This window comes from Muscardinus avellanarius (genome assembly GCF_963383645.1).
Source record: "Muscardinus avellanarius genome assembly, chromosome: 10".
Lineage (NCBI taxonomy): Eukaryota > Metazoa > Chordata > Mammalia > Rodentia > Gliridae > Muscardinus > Muscardinus avellanarius.
In genome coordinates this window covers 3,676,653-3,699,322 of record NC_137796.1, presented here as the reverse complement: position 1 = coordinate 3,699,322, position 22,670 = coordinate 3,676,653, and the positions used below count along the sequence as shown (strand labels likewise).

Below are 22,670 nucleotides of genomic sequence, written 5' to 3'. Positions count from 1 at the left end.
TAATAAGTCAATAAATAAAATGGTTAATATTGTATTAAGTGAGTTTTGCCTCAATTTAAAAACAAAAAAGTCACCATCCCTCCAAGAAAGACTAACCTAAGAGAACCCACAAGGTCAAGTCCTGCAGCGCAACGACCAATTTTTTATTATTATTATTTTTTTTTTTTTTGTAGTACTGGGGTTCCTGGAAACCCTTCTACCTCCGGGCTACACTCCCAGACCTATTTTTATATTTTTATTTGGAAACAGGGTCTCTTAAGCCAGCGCTGCTGACTTCGAACCTGCGCGATCCTCCTGTCTCCGCCTCCCAAGCGCGGGGATGACGAGCGTGCCCACCACGCCCGGCTAAGACCAATCTTTGAGCAAAGCCACTGGGCACATTGACAGGGGGAGGGGGAGGTTAATATTTATGCAGCAGCCGACCCGTGCCGGGTACAACCTCACGCACTTCTCCCTGAATCCTCCCTCAGCATATTAGCTTTTTAACCGTTTGAGATAAGACTCACGGGCTGAGCCCAGACCCATAAAATATCCTTAGACTCTATTGCTGCCCGGCTTCACTGCGCTGCCACGTGTGAGTGTGTGGGGTGGTACAAGGAGAAACCCAAACTGGTCTAAGGACCAGAAAGGAGAACTGAGAAGCGACCTGTTTCTCAACTCTGAGCACAGGGGAGGGCGGAGCCCTGCAGGAGGAAGCCAAGCCCTGGGCCCTGCGGGAGGAAGTCCAAAGTTCCCCTGCCCGTAGCTATATGTGAAGAAAGAAGAAAACTGTTTTTGTGTGTCGGTTAGCTATTAGGAGATTTAGATTGCGGAGATAGAAGTTTAATAAGGTCTAAGAAATCCAAGGTAAAATGGGCATAGCACCGCAGTAGGTGGGAAATCAAATGATAACCCAAGTAGCCGCGCCCGGCGAGGTGGCCCACGCCTGTAACCGCAGTACTTGGGAGGCTGAGACAGGAGCATGGCAGGTTTGAGGCCAGGCTCAGCAGCAACTTAGTGACACCCTATTTGCAAATAACAAAATTAAAAATAGGGCTGGGGGCGTAACTCAGAGGTAGAACATACCTGGGTTCAATCTCCAGTAACACACACACACACACACACACACACACACACACACACACAATCATAACCAAAGTAAGATGCCCAAATCTGGTAAAACACAACATAGCAATAAATGTTAGTGAACCAAGTTACCTTTAAAAAAAAAACAAACTTCTCAAACTATAAAACAAAAGCAACAGTCCTGAGCTCTAGGCCTAGACCTGCGTCCTGGCCGAAAACCACAAAGAACGTCTCTGTGCGGCCTGGGCCGCGGCCGGCCGTTCATTCTGGCCTCACACACAGCGCTGAACTCAGCCCTCCACAGGCCAGGTGGCTAAACTCAGGGGTAGGCCCTTATGCAGAAGGGTCTTTAGGGTCTAGTTCACTGATGGCACATACTAAATTTATTTATTTTTTTATGGTACTGGGGGTTGACCTCAGGGGTATTCTACCTCTTAGCCATACCCCCATCCCTATTTTTTATTTATTTTTTATTTTGAGACAGGGTCTCACTACATTGCTGAATCTGGCTGGGAAACTGCAATCCTGCTGTCTCAGCCTCCCAAGTACTGGGATTGCAAGCGTGCATGCCACCGCACCTGGTTCACAAATGGAATTTTAAATATCTCTGTGGCCACACTGAAAGCAGGAAAAAAAAGCCAGGCGTGGTGGGTGGCGCGCCCTTGTAATCCCAGCATTTGGGAGGCTGAGACAGGAGGATCGCAGGTTCGTGGCCAGCCTCAGCTACTTAGTGAGGCCCTCTGCAACTTAGTGAGCCCCTGTTGCAAAATAAAGAATTAAAAAATAGGGCTGGGGGTGTAGGGGTGTAGCTCAGAGGTCAAGTGCTCCTGGGTTCCGTCCGCAGTACTGGATAAAATAAAATTTTAAAAACCGTGAAAGAAAAACAAACATGCAGCATTGAATTTGATGAAAGGCATTATGTGCAGCGGAACATGGCTACATACTGTCATTTCGACCCTAACCAATACAGAAAAATCAAGACTCTCTTGCACATTTACTTCTTGCCTCTTGGTGTCAGGGATCGGTGTTTCACGCAGGCCCAGCCCTCAGCAGTGCGGAGTAGGGCTTGGCAGGCCCAGGCGGGACAGCCGGGTCTGGAAGCAGCGTCCGGGAGGAGCAGGCGGGGCCCAGGGAGCCCAGGGCTGGGGACCTCTCGGATCTTCCTCTGCGTGGTGGCTTCAGGGGGTTCCCAAGAGAAAGTAGAAATGCACAGATTTATTTCCAGCTGGACACCTCAGAGGTAGGTGTGCATTTTCCTCTAGGTAAAGTATAAATTAACAAGAAATCAAAAAAATAGAGGGTGTGGAGCAGGAAGAACTGAACCCACAAAACCCCGCCATTTCCCTCCTTGCCTGATACAAGACCAGAAAGAGGCCCAGAGAGAGAAAGTAACTCACCCCAGAGCACACAGCAAGGGCAAGTTGGGGCCTTGGGGGCAACTCCCCGGGGCCCAGCCTGTCCTCTCCCCTCTGCATCTCACCGTGGGGACCGCTCTGGACTGCCGGCGCCCACCCTCCCCACCCCACACCGGGGCCTGAGGAGTTCAGACCCCATGTGCTCAGCAGTCATATGCCTGAGGACATGGGAAGGCCCTCTTGCTTTGCACGGGAGCAGAGGCAAAGGGTGCCCCTCTCCCCGCGTCCAGGCAGGGCACTTTCCCTCCTGCCGCAGCAGACTGTTCAGAGAAGATGCTGCCCCAGCTAAATCTGACTCTAAGCGGCTTAGACGGCCATGAGAATGGTTTACAAACCCACAGCTACCAAGGAGAGGACGAGCTGTGAACCTGGCTCTTCTCAGGGTCTGTATGTTCATGCCTCAAAGATGCAAAACAGTCAGCTTTCCCGAGGAAGGCGATTCCGGCAGAGGCCGGGGTTAGGAGAGCAGGGCTCCAGGGTCCAGCCTCAATCTGCAAAAAAGTACGAAATGGCTGGGCGTGGTGGGCACGCTTGTAATCCCAGAGCTTGGGAGGCTGAGACAGGAGGATCGCGCTGGTTCGGAGCCAACCTCTCTGGCTTAAGAGACCCTGTTTCCAAAAAAAAAAAAAAAAAAATAGGTCTGGGAGTGTAGCCCGGAGGTAGAAGGGCTTCCAGGAACCCCAGTACCACACAAAAAATAGTGCATAAATGCCAGGCATGGTGGCCACAGCCATGATCCCAGCACTTGAGAGGCCGAGATGGGAGGATTGCAGGTTCAAGATCAGCCTCAGCACCTTAGTGAGGCTCTCAGCAACTGAGCAAGCCTGTTTTAAATTAAAAGATTAAGTAGGGTTGGGCGTGGTGGTGCACGCCTGTCATCCCAGCATTCTAGAGCCTGAGACAGGAGGATCTCGGTTCGTGGCTACTTAGTGAGTCCCTCTGCAACTTAGTGAGACCCGGTTTCAAAATAAAGAATAAAAAATCGGGCTGGGGGTATAGCCCTGAGGTAGGATGCCCCTGGGTTCCATCCCCTGCACTGCCAAAAGTAAACAATAAAAGAGAGCTGGGGTACAACTCAGAGGTAGAATGTTCTTGGGTTCAATTCCTAAAAGTATTACTATTTCTTTAGTACAACTAAAGAAAATATTTAGTGGATCTAAGCCCTGCTTTCTGTCTCTGTAAAAAAAAAAAAAAAAAAAAAAAGAGTTTGCCGGGCGCATGTTTGTAATCCCCGCCCTTGGAATGGACTGTACAGGTTCAAAGCCAGCCTCAGCTTAGTGAGGCCCTCTGCAACCTAGTGAGACCCTGTTTCCAAATAAAATCTAAAATAGGTCTGAGAGTATAGCCCGGAGGTAGAAGGCCCCTGGATTCCACCCCCAGTACCAAAAAAAAAAAAAAAAAAAAAAAAAAAAATTAGTTGGACAAGCAGGTCTCCCAGACCTTCGCCTCAGCCACCCTGGGACCTCCAACAAGAGCACACAGCGAACCCCCACCCTGAGCCCGCGGGGCAGCGGAAACAGCAGCCAGCTTGGGACCCAGCGGCTTGCAGTGAAGCCGGAGCCAGCTCAGGGCCGCCCAGAGCTTCGAGAGGACGCGTGGGCACGGGACCTGCCCGAGCGGAGGGGAGCACGGGGCGCTCGCTGCCACGGAGCGGGCCTTCCTCCCACGGCTCTCCGCCCAGGAGCCTGGAGCGCGAAGGAAAGCAGCCGGCCAGGCCCTGCGTCCTGCCGGAGCCGAGGGTGGCACAGCCCTCCCCGCCACCTCCTCCGCTCACCCGCCAGAGCGCCCAGGACGCAGCTGGCCTAAGTGCAGCAAGATATAATTTACACCCAGAGAGGGTGTTCTCAGAAGGGACAGAAAAAGATCAGAACAATGGCCAACCCCGACAGGGCCCGGGACAAAGGCCTGCGGCGCCCTGGGCTCAGGAGACAGCGCCCCTGCCCCGCCAGGGAGGGGGCGGAACACAGATGCGGGGACACGCGCACCGCGTGTACACAGGCTCATCCAGCCACGGCCGGCGGGAGGCACGGTGCACACGTGCACGCGAACCAAGGGGCACGGCCACACGCCTGGATCCTGACTCTGCCTTCCTGACAGGCAGTTAACGAGACCCCAAGTCCACTTTTCCTGTCCTCTGTCTACTCCTTCACCTAGTACAGGGAGGGCAAAAATTGGGGGCACGGGCTCCTCTCTTCCTGTACCCACAGAAGACAAGACAAATCCATCCTGGCACCTTCCCCACTGAGTCCAGACATGGCCTCAGAATCCTTCTTAACCCAGAGCTCCAAGTAGCTCCTGCCTCTCCACTAGCCGACAAGTAGAGGTGAAGTCCGAGCTCCGCCTTCAGCTTCTGGCCAGTCAACGCCGTGCCCAGCCAGAGCCAGGCGTGGCGGCGCGGACCTGCAACCCCAGGACTTGGGAGGCGGAGACAAGAGGATCACAGGTTTGAGACCAGCCTTGGCAATTGAGTGAGACTTTCAGAACCCAGTGAGACACCATTTAAACATAATAAATAAATCAGTAAATAAATAAATAAGTAAATATACAAGGGCTAGGGGGATAGCTCAGAGATAGATTGCTGCTTGGGTTTTATACCCAGTAATACATAAAAAATTAAATAAAAAAAAAACTGCCCAGCATCTCTTATTCCTCAGCCACATCCTTACTTGGGGAATTTTTCCCAAATAATTGAACAGAATTTTTTTAACAAATGACAACACACATCCTCAAAGATGCTCATTGTCGAGAAACAGCAGACTGTTTTCATCTTTCAGCAGAAGTAAACAGAACCTTCGTAAACGGCAGGCACTAACCCTAACAGGGCTTCCTTTAACTCTCACAAGTGCATGGGGCAGGCGAGGATCCATCATTCAGAAGAGGAAAGGGAGCCCAGAGGGGTGCTGGGCGCCCGGAATCCCAGTATTGGGGAGGCTGAGACAGGAGGACCCCAGGTTTGGGGCAAGTAGTGAGATCTTCATGAACCTGCAAGACCCTTTTTGAAATAATAAATAAAATCAGCTTGGAGGTGGAATGACGCTGGGTTCCATCCTCAGTACAACAGAGAGAGACAGACAGAGAGACAGAGAGGTGCCAGGTCATGTGGTTCCCTCCACACCCAGGTCTTTATCAGGAGAGGGAGCCGTAAGCACACGCACACTCATGCACACACATGCCCGAGTGTGGCGGAGTTATATCTGCGGCACCGCGTGCACTCACAGTACAGCACCAGGCCGTTAGCATCAGTCTCAACGTTATTGGTGACAGGGGCCAGATGAGGGGTGCAGCCACTTGTTCATTAGACCAAGGCTAAAGATCGCCAATGGGCGGAAATTGCCAATAGGGGATGCTGACCACCACTTAGGGTCTGCATGTGTCTAAACACTCTTTAAAACCCAGAGTCCCTACCAGGCATGGTAGCCCACGCCTGGAATTCCAGGATTTGGGAGGCTGAGACATGAGGATTGCAGTTTTGAGGCCAGCTTCTGCAACTGAGCGAGACCCTATTTTAAAACAAAAAGGGCAGGGGTTTCTGGGCATGGTGATGCATGCTTGTAATCCCGGCATTCAGGAGGCTGAGACAGGAGGATCTGGGTTTGCCGACAGCCTCAGCTACTTAGTGAGGCCCTTTGCAACTTAGTGAGACCCTGTTTCAAGATAAAAAAAAAAAAAAAAAAAATAGGGCTGAGATTGTTGCTCAGAGGCAGAATGCCCCTGGGTCCCCTCCCCGGTACTGCAAAAAAGGGGGGGGGGGGGCTGAGGTTGTATCTCGAAGGTACAACATTCCTGGGTTCAATCCCCAGTCCCCAAAAGATAAACAAAATTGCCCGTGCATCAGAGACAGGCGCACTTATCGCCGGCTGAGGCTGGCTCCGTGACAGGTGGCCGGTGGCACTGGGCACGTCTCCACCAGTGGCCACCGCATGGTCCTGCAGAGGCGCCGGCGCAGCGGGCCGGGCTTCACCCTGGGCGCCGGCCGGGCACCGCTGAGCAGCAGACGGCCGCTGCGCTGTCGGCTCAGCACATTCCCTGGACTCGGGCCGGTGCCGCCGCGGCCCGGCTGCCCGGGGCCTTGGGGGAGTTGGTCTGGGTTTTGCCTTCTTCTGCCCAGGCCTGTGTGTGAGCAGCTCCTCGGCCAGGCTCTGAATGCAGACTAGAGAGAGGAGCCTCCGACTCTGCGCTCCTCCATCCAACGCCCCAGCTCTGCTGTTTGTCGGCTGAGGGCTTGGGGCATAGTTCCCGGGCTCAGTTTCCCAGAATGCCAGTGCACTTGGGTAGCAGGCCTCAGATGGGGGAGGAACTGCCTGGAGCCAGCACAGCAGCTGGGAGAAGCCAGGCCCTTCCGAGCTACACTCCCAACCCTATTTTTTATTCTTTATTTGGAAACAGGGTCTTGCTAGGTGGCTGAGAATCTCAATAAGTTGTTGAGGCTGACCTTGAACTTGCAATCCTCCTGTCTCACTGTCTCAGCCTCCCAAATATGGGAATTCTAGGCATGTGCCACCACCAAGCCTGCATACTTTTAAACTACCTGGAACTTGAGACCCTCCTGTCTCAGCTTCCCAAGTACTGGGATCACAGGTGTGCACCACCAGGCCCTGCCGCATCCCTTTGAAAACTGGGAACACGCTGGAGCTGCCAATCATGAAGCCCCGCCTCCAATCATGAAGCCCCGCCTCCCCATGCCTCCGGTGTGCGCGTGACCCCAGCTGGAGCAGTTAGGGTCCTCGTGTGTGGGTGTGTGCACCTGTGTGTGCGTGTGCATATGTGTGTATATGGCATTAGGGACTGAACCCTGGGACAGTCTACCTCCGAGCTACACCCCTAATCCTTTTTATGTTTTGTTTTGAAATAGGGTCTTGCTAAGTTGCTGAGGGCCTTAACAAGTTGCTAGGGCTGGCCCTGAACCTGTGATCCTCCCATTTCAGCCTCCCAAGTACTGAGATTAGAAGCATGTGCCACTACACATGGCTAGAATTGTTGTTGTTGTTGTTGTTGTTGTTGTTGTTGTTGTTGTTGTTGTTACTGGAAATTGAACCCAGAGGCATTCTACCTCCAAGCTCTACCTCCATTCCTATTTATTTTATTATTTTATTTTATTGTTTTGGTGGTACTGGGGATAGAACCCAAGGGGCATTCTACCTCCGAGCTATACCCCTAGCCCTATTTTTTTATTTATTTTTTATTTTTATTTTTTTGGTGGTACTGGTGGTGGAACCCAGGGGCTTTTCTACCTCTGGGCTATATTCCCAGACGTATTTTATACTTTATTTGGAAACAGGGTCTCACTAAGTTGCTGAGAGCCTCACTAAGTAGCTGAGGCTGGCTTCAAACCTGTGCGATCCTCCTGTCTCAGCCTCCCAAGTGTAGGGATTACAAGCATGTGCCACCATGCCCAGCTTTATTCTTTATTTTGAAACTGTCTCACTCAGTTGCAAAGGGCCTCACTAAGTAGCTGAGGCTGTTGGCAAACCATGATCCTCCTGTCTCAGCTTCCCAAATGCTGGGATTACAAGCACCACTATGCCTGGCCTTCAGGCCTACATTTATTTCTTATTTTGAAATAGGGTCTTGCTAAGTTGCTGAGGGCCTCACTAAGTTTCTGAGACTGGCCACAAGCCTGCGATCTTCCCGTCTCAGCCTCCCAAGCACGGGGATTACAAGTATGCGCCACCATGCCCAGTTCTCAATGTTTGAAAGGGGAAGAAAAGAGAACGTACAAGCCTGGGAAGACTGCCCGTGGACACACCCTGGCGAGCTTCTCTCTCTGCCACTCCCACTCCCCTGCCCGGCAGACGGCCGAGCCCAGAGAGAAGGACTTCATCAGGAGACCTTCGGCAGGGGACCTGTGGCCACCCACGAGACCTCTGAAGCAGGCTGACCAATAAAACCCAACTGGCCAAGCTGGGCGTGGTGGCACACATCTGGAATCCCAGTTCTTAGGAGGCTGAGATAGAAGGATCACAGGTTTGAGGACAACCTCAGCAAGTAGTGAGATTCTTATCAACCTAACCAGACCCTATTTCAAAGTAAAACTAAAAAAAAAATAGGGCTGGGGAGTGTAGCTTGGAGGTACAATGCCCCTGAGTTCAATTCTGAGCACCACAATGAACAAACAAACAAACAAACAAATAAGTAAATAACCAGCCAGGCGTGGTAGCGCACACTTATGATCCCAGTATTTGGGAGGCTGAGACAGAAGGGTCACAGGTTTGCAGCCTCAGCTACTTAGTGAGGCCCTCCGCAACTTGGTAAGACCCTGTTTCAAAATAAAGAATAAAAAATAAGGCTGGGGTGTAGCTTGGAAGTAGATAAATAAATAAATAAATTAATTAATTAAATAAAGATGCGTAAATAAAATAAAATAAAACCCAACTGGCCTGGAGAAAAATCGATTGTAGGTGTGAGTGAGAAGCGGCCCCATCCCGCAGGGTGCAGGACTCAGCGTTAACCCATAACGCTCCTGAGGATGTGAAATCAGCAACGTTTCCTGAGCACCTGCCCTGGCGCAGGCAGAGCAGCGGCCTTCTCAAAGACAGCCTGACAGCTCGGACCTTCTAAGAGCCCAGCACCCGCGCCTGACAGTGTACACCAAAGGAGTCATTCGACAGAAGAGAGAAAGGCACTGTGTGTCTTAAAACGGTGCTTAGAACATTATTTATAAAAATAAAAATCAGAAGCAACTCAGGAGGCCAAGACCAGGAGAACATTTAGTACACTTGCAAAATGAGGCGCTCTGCGACCGCGAAACGCTCAGTATCAACACTCTGCAGACACGTGGCTGATGGAACTACATTAACCTTAAAAATAAATCCCGGGGCCTGGTGGCGCACGCCTATAATCCCAGTACTTGGGAGGCTGAGACAGGAGGATCAAGGCCTCAGCAAGTAGTGAGACTCTCATCAACCTAGAGAGACCCTGTTTCAAAATTAAAAAAAAAAAAAAAAAAATAGGAGCCGGGCATGGTGCACGCACGCTTGTAATCCCAGCATTGGGGGGGCTGAGACAGGTTCGCAGACAGCCTCAGCTACTTAGTGAGGCCCTCTGCAACTCAGTGAGACCCTGTTTCAAAATAAAGAATAAAAAATAGGGCTGGGGGTGGAGCTCGAAGGTAGGATGCCCCTGGGTTCCATCCCTAGTACCGCAATAGATAGGTAGATAGATAGATAGATAGACAGACAGACAGGGCTGGAGGTGTAGCTTGGAGGTAGAATACCCCTGGGTTCAATCCCCAGTACCACGTAAATAAATTAAAAAAAAGAAACTGCCGACTAGAGAGAAACCTGGGGGCTGAGAGTACGGCAGTGCAGGAAGGTAGCAGGTGCTCAGAGCCAGGGAGATGGAGGGACAGAAAAATTCCTGCGGTGCCAAGGACCCAGGAGCTTATTATTCCCGCCCCCAGAGGTGATGGCCCAGCCGCCAGGAGTCAACCATGTGATGGCCAGAAAGGCCAACGCAGCCACCGGTCCTGCCGGTTCTGAAAATCGTTTTGGTAACACCTCACCGACGGCTCTGCTGGGCCAGAGACAGGGCTGGACGGAGAGCGCCCCCGCCCGCTGTGTGCCCGCGAGTGGCCCTGGGCAGAGGGGGAGCCCGTTACCTGCACCACCTCCTTCACCAGCGTCTTGTCGGTCCCCGTCTTGGCGCGCTGCAGCCCGATGACGTTCTCGCCGATCCACGTGATGAGGGCGAACTTGGAACGCTTGCTCATGGTGTCCCCCGTGGTGAAGCGCACGAAGGCGTACAACCGGACGTCATCTGTGCCAAAGCAAAGAGAGGGCGGCGTTCAGCCAGACGCCCCAAAACCGCGCCGCGGGGAGGGGCGGCCCGGAGAGCCGCCAGCGTGCCCGGACGGCAGGTCCCCGGGAGAGTCCTCCAGGCTCCGACCAAGTCCGGCACCGAGGCCCGCGGCACAGGGAGGACACGAGGTACCCAGGGTCCCCTGACGCCTGCCGTCCCGAGGGCAGTTCACGGTCCTGCTGGGACTTGAAACCAGGCCCCTCTGGCTGCAATTTCTACCACCTTCCTATGGTCACGGCCCAAATTACGGATCTCACTTAGGGAACAAAATCTGTCCCCTCTTCTCTCCATCATCAAGGCCCCAGTGGGGATGGGAGGGCCACGCTGCAGAGACAGGAAGCCCTGACTGTGGCCCGGCTGGAGGTCCTCCAGGGTGGCTCGGGGCTAGACCACGAGGCCGGCAGGCTCTGTAGGCTCCCCACCGTTTGTATGTACTCTCTTTCATTGAAATGACTTTTCTGGCCCTAAGGTCTACGTTTCAGTCATGCTCCAAGGCCACAGCGTTTTCATGATGGCCACTTTAGAATCTCGTCCACAATCCACTATGCCAACTCTCCACCCTCCGCTAAAATACTATTTAATATTCCTTGTGTGTGGGTAAGGGCATACTAGGGATTGAGATCAGGGGCATTCTACCTCTGAGCTACACACCTTGCCCTTTTTATTTTTATTCTTTTTTATGCATTTATTTATTTTTGCAGTACTGGGGATGGAACCCAGGGGCATTCTACCTCCGAGCTACACCCCTCGCCCTATTTCTTATTCTTTAGTTTGAAACAAGGTCCCACTGAGTTGCAAAGGGCCTCACTAAATAGCTGAGGCTGTCTGCGACAGGACCCTCCCGTCTCAGCCTCCCAGATGCTGGGATGACAAGCGTGCGCCACCACGCCTGGCTGTTTTTTGCTTTTGAAACGGGGTCTCACTAAGCTGATGAGAGTCTTCTACATTGCTGAGGCTGATCTTGAACCTGCGATCCTCCTGTCTCAGCCTCTCAGGTACGAGGATTATAAGTGTGCACCACCAGGCCCAGCTTATTTAATATTCTTGAACTTCTGAATGAGCTGTGGGTGTGCGCGTATGTGTGATTTGGGGCTGGGTCAGGCTTTGTGGTGGGGCCATCCTGGGTGTTGAAGTGTGCTTTGCAGCTTCCCTGGGGCTCCACCTATTAGATCCCAACAAACATGTCCCCAAACGTGGCCAGATGTTTCTGGAGGGCAGATCCATGGTAGAGAACTTCTAGTCTGGATATCTCTGAACGTAATTTCATCAGGACCCCTTCTGCGTTCCCCACCCTGGCTCTTTCCCTGGGACCTCGCGGCTTCCTGTGGCGTCCTTCATAAGCCCTTCCTAGCTTAAGGGCCGCCCTCAGTGAACTCTCATTACAACCCCTAGCTGTCGGTGCTGGTCCGCCAGTTTGGAGATAATCTCTCAGCCACTCTGCTAGACTCTTAACAACCTCGTAGGATTCCGAGTCGGTGGCTCTGGGGCTTCTCAGGTGCCCGGCCACCTGCTTGCTCCTCAAGCTCATGCGCACTGAATCCCTGGACATTCTTCTCGCAGGGACACTGGCTCGGCAGGTCTGGGACAGGCCCCGGGTCCGTGCTTCTGAGACGGCCCAGGAAGCTGACTGCTGGCCAGAGCACCACACTTCCAGGGCTTTTGTGCTGTTTGAGTTTTTACTTACGACGTCAAGCCTCCTGGAGTCTCCAGAGAGCGTCTGTGTTCCACACAAATTATATAAGGTGCCGCCAAGACCGAGTGGCCCGCGCCTCTCCAGAGGAGGCACAGACCCTGAGCTGACCCTCTCCCTTCCCCGTCTCCCGCAGGAGAGCAGTGAGGAGCTGTCACGCACACGGATGCCCGCTCCTCTGTCTAGTTGGAAACTGCTCGGTCCCAGGAGAGAGTAGAGAAGCCCTGTTCCCAGTAAGCCCCACCCTGGGGACCCCATGCAATCATGGGCACCGCACACACCAGTTTTAAAGCCCATCTGTATTTCCGTATCTTATTTGGTCTTCGTGACCGCACTGCGGGGAAGCCAGGTGGGGAGGGCACCCTCACCTTGCTCCCTGACACCCCAATCACCATCTGACAGGTCGGGCGGGGGGCGCAGGGGTCACGAGAGGGGGGCCCAGGAACACGCCGGGCCTGAAGCCCAGGGCCTGGACATCCCAGGTCCTCCCCCCCCCAGAAAGTGCCCTACCAGCCTGGCATCTAGTGACAACCCTGCAGGACGCGAGGATCAGAAGAAGAAAACAGTGGGGACAGAGGAAGAAACTCACAGACACGGTCCCAGAGACACAGCTTTGGTGGCCAAGTGGACACGAGGGTCAGAGGAGTGCAGGTGGCGGGGGCTCAGACAGGGCTGACAGCTCCATCTCTAACTCCCAAGAGCTGAGCCTGGCTGACTCACCTGCAAAATCAGTTTGGGGGCTTTGGACTTTTTTTTTTTTTTTTTTTTTTTGGTCCTGCCCACATTTTTTTCTATAAGTCGCACAAAAATTCACCATTTTAACAAACAACACCATCCAGTGGCTTTGGGTTGTGCAACCATCGCCGCAGCCTGATTCCAGAACATTATCATCATCCCCCAAAGAATCCCAGACCCCCGCAGCCACCCTCCAGCCCCTGGCAGCCACGCCTCTGCCGTCTGTCCCGCAGATCTGCCTGCTTCAGACATTGCTCGTCAATGACATCACACCGCAGCGGCCTTCTGTGACCGAGTTCCCTCATGTCCCGCCACGTTTGCCAGGCTTGCCCGCAGCGGGATGTGCGGCAGACCTGCGTCATTCCTCCTCATGGCCAAATAACTTTCCAGGGCACCGGCGGGCTGCAGTGTGCCCATGCCCCCGATCCCCAGGGGAAGATGGACACTCCCCTCTTCTGTGACCCTGAAGGCTAAGTGTGAGAGTAACTGAAGCCGCCGCCCAGCAGCGTAGAACCTTCCACCCGAGCTACCGGACGGGGCAGGGCTGCAGGTGGGTTCTTCCCACAGTAAACCCAGGGAGTTCAGCCTCTGAGCTATAGCCCCACACCTATTTTTCTGTACTAGGGATTAAACCCAAGGGCATTCCACCTCTGAGCTATACCCCCAGCTTTTTTATTTTTTATTTATTTTTTAATTAAATTAAATTAATTTATTTTTTTGGTGGTGGTACTGGAGTTCCTGGAAGCCCTTCTACCTTCGGGCTACACTCCCAGACCTATTTTTTTTTATATTTTTGAAACAGGGTCTCTTACGCCAGCGCGGCTGGCTTCGAACCTGCACGATCCTCCTGTCTCCACCTCCCAAGTGCAGGGATTATAAGCTGCGCCACCATGCCCAGCTTATTTTTTATTTTGAAACAAGGCCTTGCTAAATTGCTGAGGCCGACATCCAACCTATAATCCTCCTGTCTCTGCCTCCCAAGAACTGGGATTATAGGCATGTGCCACCATGCCTGACCCTATTTTATTTTATTTTATTTTATTTTATTTTATTTTATTTTATTTTGGTGTTGGGGATGGAACCCAGGGGCATTCTACCTCCGAGCTACACTCCCAGCTCTATTTTTTATTCTTTTTTTTTTTTTTTTTTTTTTTTTTTGGTGGTACTGGGGTTCCTGGAAGCCCTTCTACCTCGGGGCTACACTCCCAGACCTATTTTTACATTTTCATTTTGGAAACAGGGTCTCCTAAGCCAGCGCGCGTCTGGCTTCGAACCTGCGCGATCCTCCTGTCTCCACCTCCCAAGCGCGGGGATTACAAGCGTGCGCCACCACACCCGGCGTTATTCTTTATTTTAAAATAAGGTCTCACTAAGTCGTGGAGGGCCTAAGTGGCTGAGACTGTCCGTGAACCACGATCCTCCTGTCTCAGCCTCCCGAATGCTAGGATTACAAGCCTGCGCCACCACGCCCGGCTCTTAAACAGGCTAAGTTGCCAGAGCTAGCCTCGAACATGTCATTCTCCTTCCAGGTGCTAGGACTATAGGCATGTGCCACTGGGTCTAGTGCATTTTTATTTTAAAATGTGTGTGTGTGTGTGTGTGTGTGTGTGTGTGTGTGTGTGTGTGTGTGGTATGTGGTACAGGGGATTGAGCCCAGAGGCATTCTATCTCTGAGCTATACCCCCAGCCCTTTTTATGTTTTATTTTGAAAACAGAGTCTTGCTAATTTAGCTGTGCTGGCCTCAAAGCTGTTATCCTCCTTCTCAGCTCCCAGATCCTGGGATGGCAGGCCTGTGCCTCGGCCCGCCAGGCCTGAGCTTTGAGTTGAAGGTCCCCAGCCCTGAGGCCACAGCAAGCCCGTGGTGGGGGGACCCTGCGCAGTGGGGGGCCCTGCGCTCCGGCTGGCTCATTTCCCAGCACTCGATGGCACTGCTTCTGAGTGGTGTCAGTACCCAGGCATTTAATTAAGTCGCAGGCTTGACCTGAGGGGGCAGCGGGCCAAGATGCCTGTGTGCTGGCCCTCATGCTAGAGAACCCTGGGAACTGGTTCCCATGGTGACCACACTCAACTCCCTGGTTTTCACACTGGCCCGCGGGACCCTCAGCTCCCAGCGACTGTACCTGGATCCAGGCCCCTCGGTGAAGCCTCCCGGAGCCACGGTGCTGGGCCGCGGTGGGCTGAGCTGCTTTTTGGAGACCCTGACCCTCTGCTCGGCCAAGTGCAGGCCTTCTGGTCCCGTGGGCTCTCCCTGTCTGTCCCTCTTCCAGATGCCACCCCTCCCCTGGCCCTGGCTGCTTCTGTGCACCACACAGAGGTTTGTCCAAGGTCAGCTGCCACCCAACCCTGCCAGCTCCTCCTGGTCTGCCCCGGGCAGGGTCGTTCCCCCTGGAGTCACCCTGATTCCTGCTGAAGAGCGGTCACCCAGGTGAACCCTGAGTCCCAAGAACCAGCCAGCCCTGGCAGGAGGTGGATGCCCGTAAGTGAGCCACAGCCCTCCCTGCCCCACCCCAAGGGCACTGGAACCTTCCAGAACCATGGGCTGATGTCACTGACATCCTCACGCTGGGGTTTTCCGGGTGACAGTCAGTGCTTCTCCAACCACGCTTTGTCAACAGGACTGCTGACGGCTGCGTTTCCAGAGAGTCACGCTGTGCTCATGACCGTGTGCGCTTGGCTGGAGGGGAAAGTCAGGAAGGCCGAGCTGGACGCCCACTGGCCTCAGCGGCGTCCCCTGCAGACCCGCGCCGGGCCGCGTGCGTGCGAGGAAGAGCCAGCTCCTCCGTCCCTTGCTCCTCTTCCTCCTCTGCAGACAGAGGCAGCCACACCAGACTGGGAGCTCACAGATGCTCACGGCCCCCTGCCGGCTCCAGGCTGGGCAGGAAATGGGGTGCACCAGCTGAAAAAACACAGGGGTGTGTGTGCGTGTCTGTGTGTCTGTGCGTGTGTGTGTGCGCGCACGCACAATAACAAGGCCAGGAGATTAGAACCCGGCCGGCCATCACCCTATCACCCAGCTGTGCCACTCGGTCCCCAGTGACAGGAGTCAGACACCTCTCCCCTTAGCAAGGGGCGAAGGGAGGGACAGTGGGGCCGGCAGAGTGGAGAACACGCTCCCTTGGACCAGGGCTCCCGGGCACGAGGCGGAAGGAAGGCCGCGTTCCTGCCGCCCACACCCCTTTCATTTTGAGAAAGTGAGCAGGTCATGGATTTCTCTATGGTCTGTCTTTTCTTTTTTTCTTTCTTTTCTTTTTTTTTTTTTTCAGTACTGGAGATGGAACCCAGGGGCATTGTGCCTCTGAGCTATACCCCCAGCCCTGTTTATTTTTTAGTCATTTTATTGTATTTTATAGTACTGAGAGTGGAACCCAGGAACTTTCTACCTCTGGGCTATACTCCCAGACGTATTTTATATTTTATTTGGAAACAGGGTCTCACTAAGTTGCTGAGAGCCTCACTCAGTAGCTGAGGCTGGCTTCGAACCTGCGCGATCCTCCTGTCTCAGCCTCCCAAGCACAGGGATTACAAGCATGCGCCCGGCTAACTTTCTTACACTTTTGGAGATGCTTTTAACAAGTTTGCTCATACACAAAATACATACCAGATGCAGGATAATTAGAATTACAAATAAGCCAAAACTGAGAGGCTGCGGCCTGTTTGGCCTTTGACTCTGTCCAGTTCTCAGTCTCCCTCAGCCCGGCAGGCACACAGTCGTCACCCTGTGCTTTATTTCAGGCCAAATGAAAGAGAGATGATTCTGTCATTTCCACCCAACACTAAACTTCAGGGCAAGACAGAAGGAGGAAGTGGACAAGACCCTAGTTGCTCTGAAGCCGCCCAACCGTCTGGCCTCAGAGTTTTGCAAACAAGGCTGTCCGGTGAAGACAGCCCCCACACCAGAGCTGAGCTGCGGGCTTAGAGGCGGCTCCGCCCTGGAGGAAGGGAAAGGAATGCATTCCCACTGCTGCAGCCCAGGCCGAGTGGCGCTGGACAGTGGTCCCTGCAGCAGCAGGGGCAGCGCTGGCGCGGGGCGCGGCCCTCCCCAGAGGAGAGGGGGCTCTGTCCACTGAAGGGGAAGCAGGCTCTGCGGGCGTTCCGAGGCTGAGCTCTGATTACTAAGAGGCCGCACATCGCCACTTAGAGCTTCCCTGATGGAGGGAAACAAACACACAGTAGAACAAAACACACCCTCCTGTGCACCCACATTCTTAGAGAATCTTTATTTTTCTTTTTTTTCTTTCTTTCTTTCTTTCTTTCTTTCTTTCTTTTTTTTTTTTTTTTTTTTTTGGTGGTACTGGGAATGGAACCCAGGGGCCTTCTACCTCCGGGCTACACTCCCAGACCTGTTTTATATTTTATTTGGGAACAGGGTCTCTTAAACCAGCTGAGGCTGGCTTCGAACCTGCACAATCCTCCTGTCTCCGCCTCCCAAGCCCGGGGATTACAAGTGTGCGCCACCACGCCTGGAGAGAAACTTTTTTTTCTTATGCTGGAGACTTAATTTAGGGGCATTCTACCTCCGAGTTACACCCCAGCCCAATTTTATTTCTTACTTGGAAACAGGACCTTGCTAGATTGAGGAGAATCTCACTACTTATAGAGGCTGCCCTCGAACCTGGGATGCTCCTGTCTCGGCCTCCCAAGAACTGGGTTTATACAGGTGTGCACCACTATGCCTCATGGCATTCTACCTCTGAGCTACACCCCTAGCCTTTTATATTTTATATTTTGAAACAGGGTCTCACTAGGTAGCTGAGGGCTTCACTAAATTGCTAAGGCTGCCCTTGAACCTGGGATGCTCCTGTCTCAGCCTCCCAAGTACTGGAATTTCAAGCATGCACCACCATGCCTGGCTTAGAGAATCTTAGAAAATAGTTTTTAAAAATAATAAAGGAAGGCCGGGCATGGTGGCGCACGCTTGTAATCCCCGCGCTTGGGAGGCAGAGACAGGAGGATCGCGCAGGTTCGAAGCCAGCCGCGCGCTGGCTTAGGAGACCCTGTTTCCAAATAAAAATGTAAAAATAGGTCTGGGAGTGTAGCCCGGAGGTAGAAAGGCTTCCAGGAACCCCAGTACCACCAAAAATAATAATAATAATAATAATAATAATAATAATAATAATAATAAAGGAAAGGAAGCCGGGCATGATAGCACATGCTTGTAATCACTGCATTTGGGAGGCTGAGACTGGAGGATCACGGTTTACGGATAGCCTCAGCTATTTGGTGAGGCTCTTTACAACTCAGTGAAACCCTGTTTCAAAATAAAGAATAAAAAATAGGGCTGGGGGTGTAGCTTGGAGGTAGAATGCCCCTGGGTTCCATGCCCAGTACTGCAAAAGAAAAGAAAAAAAAAAAAGCCCAAATAAAGATTGTCCCAGATATAACAGCTGTTTACATCTGATTTGTAGCCGATGAACGGAGGCTGCGTGGCCCTTGCAGTCTACACTGCACGCGTGTGTGCCCGCATGGGTCCCCCGTCCCTTAGGTGTGCAGGTTGAGTCTGTCCCCGGAGCAGCGGCCTCCCCGTCCTGCCTGACTAATTGAGTCCTCATTAAATGCCGGTGACCCAGCTTTCCAAGTTCGACTGAGAAGGCGAGAAAATGGAGTAAAGACAGCCAGAGGGAAAGGAAGTGTGTTACTTGGGGAGAGCCCGGGAGAATACACTGATCTGGATCCCCAAATTCTAAAGGGGCCCGAGGCTCCCTCACCAGAGGCCAGGCACCCGCGCCTTCAAAAAGGTGTCCTTCTTCACTTCCTTATAGGGAAGCCAGTGTGTGCTAACGACTCCGCCTTCTGACTCAGAACAGGGGCTCTGAGAACAGCCCAGAAGCTTGGGTGGCCCCCGCGCCACTCCATAGCCACAGGACTTGGGGCCTGGCTGCAGGAGCACTGACGGCCCGTGTGCACGGCTCTGTGTTCTGTGTGTGTGTGTGTGTGTCTGGGGATGGAATCCAGGGGTGTTCTACCTCCGAGCTATACTCTTAGTCCTATTCTTTATTCTTTATTTTGAAACAGGGTCTCACTGAGTTGCAAAGAGCCTCACTAAGTAGCTGAGGCTGGCCGCGAACCGCGGTCCTCCTGTCTCCCGAATGCTGGGATTCCAAGTGTGCGTCACCGCACCCGGCTCGCCGCTTTGCGTTCTTGTGTTCCTTTTTTGTAGTTTTCCTGTCTGTTGGTCATTTGGCAAACGCTGGCTGACAGGCTATGGCCCAGGGACTGCTGAAGACGCCATCCTGACCTTTAGAAAATGCAGCGTGGTGGGGCGAGCAGAGACCCAGTGCTGGAGACCTGCAGCTGATGCTCTAACAGAGAGAGAGAGAGAGAGAGAGAGAGAAAGAAAGAGAAAAAAAGGGAGGGAGGGAGGGACTCTCCTGGCAGAGGTGATCAGGGTGGCCTTGCTGCTAACCGGGCGCAGAGCCTGGGCTCTGGCTGCAGACCGGGAGGCTCCCTGCCCGCCCTCCCTCCAGTTCTGGCTCCCACAGGCCAGCAGCACAGGTAAGCTAGCTCCTCACCACCGTGTGTACAAGAAGAGCTCAAAGTCATCCCTACGGGGAGGGACTCCTGTTCCTGGGCACCCAGGCACACCGCACACACCCAGCGACGGTTCAGAGTCTCTGTGGGACTCTCCGTATCGTCTTGGACTTCTCGGGGGCTTTTCGGTCCCTTTTCCTGGTGGTGTTTCAATTCAACAAGAGGTGACATTTCATTTTTCATCAGAATCAAACCCTTCTGGGGCTTGTAAAAGTAGAATCTCCCAGCCAGGTGTGGCAGCGCACACTCATAATCCCAGTACTTGGGAGGCTGAGACAGGAGGATCGCAGGTTTGCAGCCAGCCTCAGCTACTTAGTGAGGCCCTCTGCAACTTGGTGAGACCCTGTTTCAAAATGAAGAATAAAAAATAGGGCTGGGGGTGTAGCTTGGAGGTGGAATGCCCCTAAGTTCCATTTTTAGTACCTAAAAAAAAAAAAAGAAAAGAAAAAAGTCACCTCTTTCCCCCGCCCCACCCTCAGAAAACAGGAACTGGCCCGAGTGGAGACACCATTAAGTGAGCGGTTTTGTCCTCCTGGCTCTGAACAAGAGTACAGAGAAGCCAGGGCGTGGATGCAAGGCCGCTGGCGTGAGCTTAGCCTGCCGGCCAGTGGCTTTCCCCACCTTTGACACCATGGGGAAAGAGTGCTAGAGAGGAGGGAGGCAGTATTCCAGGCCTCCCAGAATCAGCACGGGGCAGCCGATGTGGCCAAACCAAGCCCAGAGCGGGCAGCGCCCAGCGCCCAGCTACAGCCCTGAAGTCCCGGGCTGGGTGGCCCTGAGGGCTGTGACCACGAGGGTCACCCAGGGGCAGCCAGGCCTGGCTCTTGGCATCAGAGGCCGCCCCTCACCCCAAGCCCCAGTGACCCCTGCCCTGCCTGGGGCGGAAGCCTCTTTTATTGGCAAACCAGGAACAATAATCTCCATTTTATAGGCAGGGTGGAATTATAGCCCCCCCGCAAAAAAAAAGAGGAGAAAGAAACCGACTTCCGGGTCAGCTCAGGCGACCTCCAAGGGAACTCCTTTGGGGCAGAAGTTGGGAGGTCAGGAATTTACCAGGGGAACAAAAGGTTGTTTGAGAAAGGAGCATGGCCTTTTACGGGTTTTCCCTGGCCCCAACAAAGGCAGGAAAAATGCCCATGACACTGAGTCCCGCTCGGCCAGCTGGGGTGCCAGCCGGGGTCCAGGAAAGGGCCTGGCTGCTCGCACTCTCGGTTCTCAAGTGTCCAGCACAGCAGGGTCAGGAGCACTGGCTCCAGCAAAGATAGCAGCCCAGGCCGCGGGCCGCCTCGGGCAGGTGCCTTCCGGTCCTAGCCTCGGTTTCCCCATCCATGCGATGGGGATAACAGCAGGGCCTACGACACTGGGCCACAGTGGACGTGAACCCCGAGCAGGTGGGCAGGCCAGGCAGGGGGTGCCCTTGTCTAGACCTGCGGACCGGGCCTCATGGGGCAAAGGAGTGCGGGCTGAGGAACTTGGGATGGGGGTGTCCTGGGTTACTACGGTCCTTAAAAGGGAAGAGGAGAAGCAGAACCAGAAAATGGAACCATGGGGACATGGCAGCCACCGCCCCCTTGAGGACAGGGGGAGGAGCCGCCAGCCAGGGCAGAAGCCAGGGAGCAGGTCCTCCCCCAAGCCCTGGTGACACCCCAACTTTTTTTTCTTTTTGTGGTATTAGGTATTAAGACCAGGGGCATTCTGCTTCTGAGCTACACCCCCAGCCCTATTTTATTTACTTGGAAACAGGGTCTCCTACGTTGTGGAGGGCCTCCATAAGTTGCCGAGGCTGGCCTTGAACCTGCGATCTCCCTGTCTCAGCCTCCCAAGTACTGGGATTACAAGCGTGCGCCACCACGTCCAGCTAAAACACCCCAAGTCTCCACCACTGAGACGTCTCAACTCCAGAAATGGAGATGATAAATTCCCGTAGGTTTAAGCCACTAGGTTCCCAGTGCCATTTTCCATGAGCAATCGGAAATCCGTACGAGGCCTTAGCACAAGCCCTGCACAGTAAAGGCTCACTGCTGGCCGGCAGTATTATTCCTGTATTAATTACTGGCAAGGAAGCGTAGATAAACGCATAGGAGACGAAATACGAGCCGGAGGGCAACGAGAGGACCATAAACTAAGTACAGAACTGAAAACGGGATCTGTGGCGGGTCCGTTGCAAAGTGCGCTGACGATATTAAATATTAAATGGCAATATGAAATCTCGGCTTTCAGAAACAGGCCCCTAGGGCCCTGCCGCCGCCCAGGCATCAGGAAAGCCAATGCATAAAATGAAGTGGGCGAGGAAGGCGGATGCGGGGCCCACAGCAGTCACAGGCCGGCGGGGCAGTAGGAGCCTCGCGCCTGCATCTGCCGGGCTCTCAATCCGGCGGAGGGGGCAGTGGGCAGTGGGCAGCCTGTGCAAGCTCAGCTCTCCAACCCCGCAGGGACCGTCCTCTTCCTGTCCCTTCCACACATGCCCGTGCAGAATGCGGTATCTACCGGTCCAGGTGCTGCGGATGCGGCAGAGAAGGGAACAGGCCCGCTTCCTGCCCCAGCAGCTCGGGTTCCAGCGCACGCGTGACCTGGGGCACAGATGCTGCACCGAGGCCCATCCCGGCCAGTGTCCTCGGCCTCTGACCAGTGCACGGAGCAGCCCGCTGGACACACAGGACGGCGGTCTCTGGGGCTCGGCTGTTCTGCTCCCGGCCTTTCTCTGAGACCTCAGAAGCTGCCGGACCCCACAGAGCCGCAGCTCTAAAACCCCTGGGGAGCCCTCAACCCGTGGGGGGCGTGACTAGATGGCTTTGTGCGCTGGCCGCCTACGGGTCCTCCAGGAGCCCATGGCGGGCACCAGCGCCACACGGAGCCCTTCACCCCTCTTCTGCCTCCCTGCATCCTGCTCTGAACACCCACCCACACCAAGCCTGTGTCTCAGGTTAAAACAGGGCAGGTAGAGAGACGGGGCTGGGCTGCTCGTTCAGAGGGGTATCAGAGGGAGCCTTTCTGAGCAGAGACCTGCTCTTCCCACAGGGACACCAGGCACAGACAGGTTAAGTGACCTGTCCAAAGCCACACAGGAGAGCCTGGGCGGTGGCTGACCAGGAAGGTCAGGGGCTCTCCACCGAGGACGCAGCACCAGAGACGATGCCTTCTCTCTAGGACCTCACCGTGAAGCCCAAGAAACACACAAGTGAAAACACAAAAGGCAGCCACACCGGTGATCCCAGAGACAGGAGACTGAGGCAGGAGCACAAGTGAGAGGCCAGCCTGGGCGACGTAGCAAGATCCCGTCAAAATAAAACAAAAAGTAAGTACACAAAAGAGCTGGGGATAGACACGTGAGAGGGCTGGGGATGTGGGAGAGCGCCTCTGGGTTCAAGTCCAGTACCACCAAAAAGAAACGGAGAAGGCTTCCGAGCACAGGAGACATTTACAGAGGGCCCCAACGGGT

General features: G+C 53.8%; 1 protein-coding gene across 1 annotated transcript in view; it reads right to left on the bottom strand.

Annotated features, from left to right (window-relative positions):
• COTL1 (coactosin like F-actin binding protein 1) overlaps nucleotides 1–22,670 on the bottom strand; it is a gene marked incomplete at both ends in the record, with an annotated part of 36,598 nt that overhangs the window by 2,676 nt on the left and 11,252 nt on the right. The window contains one exon of the mRNA XM_080703161.1: nucleotides 10,078–10,235. Within this exon, the coding sequence (XP_080559287.1) occupies nucleotides 10,078–10,235 (158 nt within the window). The remainder of the gene's footprint in view (nucleotides 1–10,077; nucleotides 10,236–22,670) is intronic.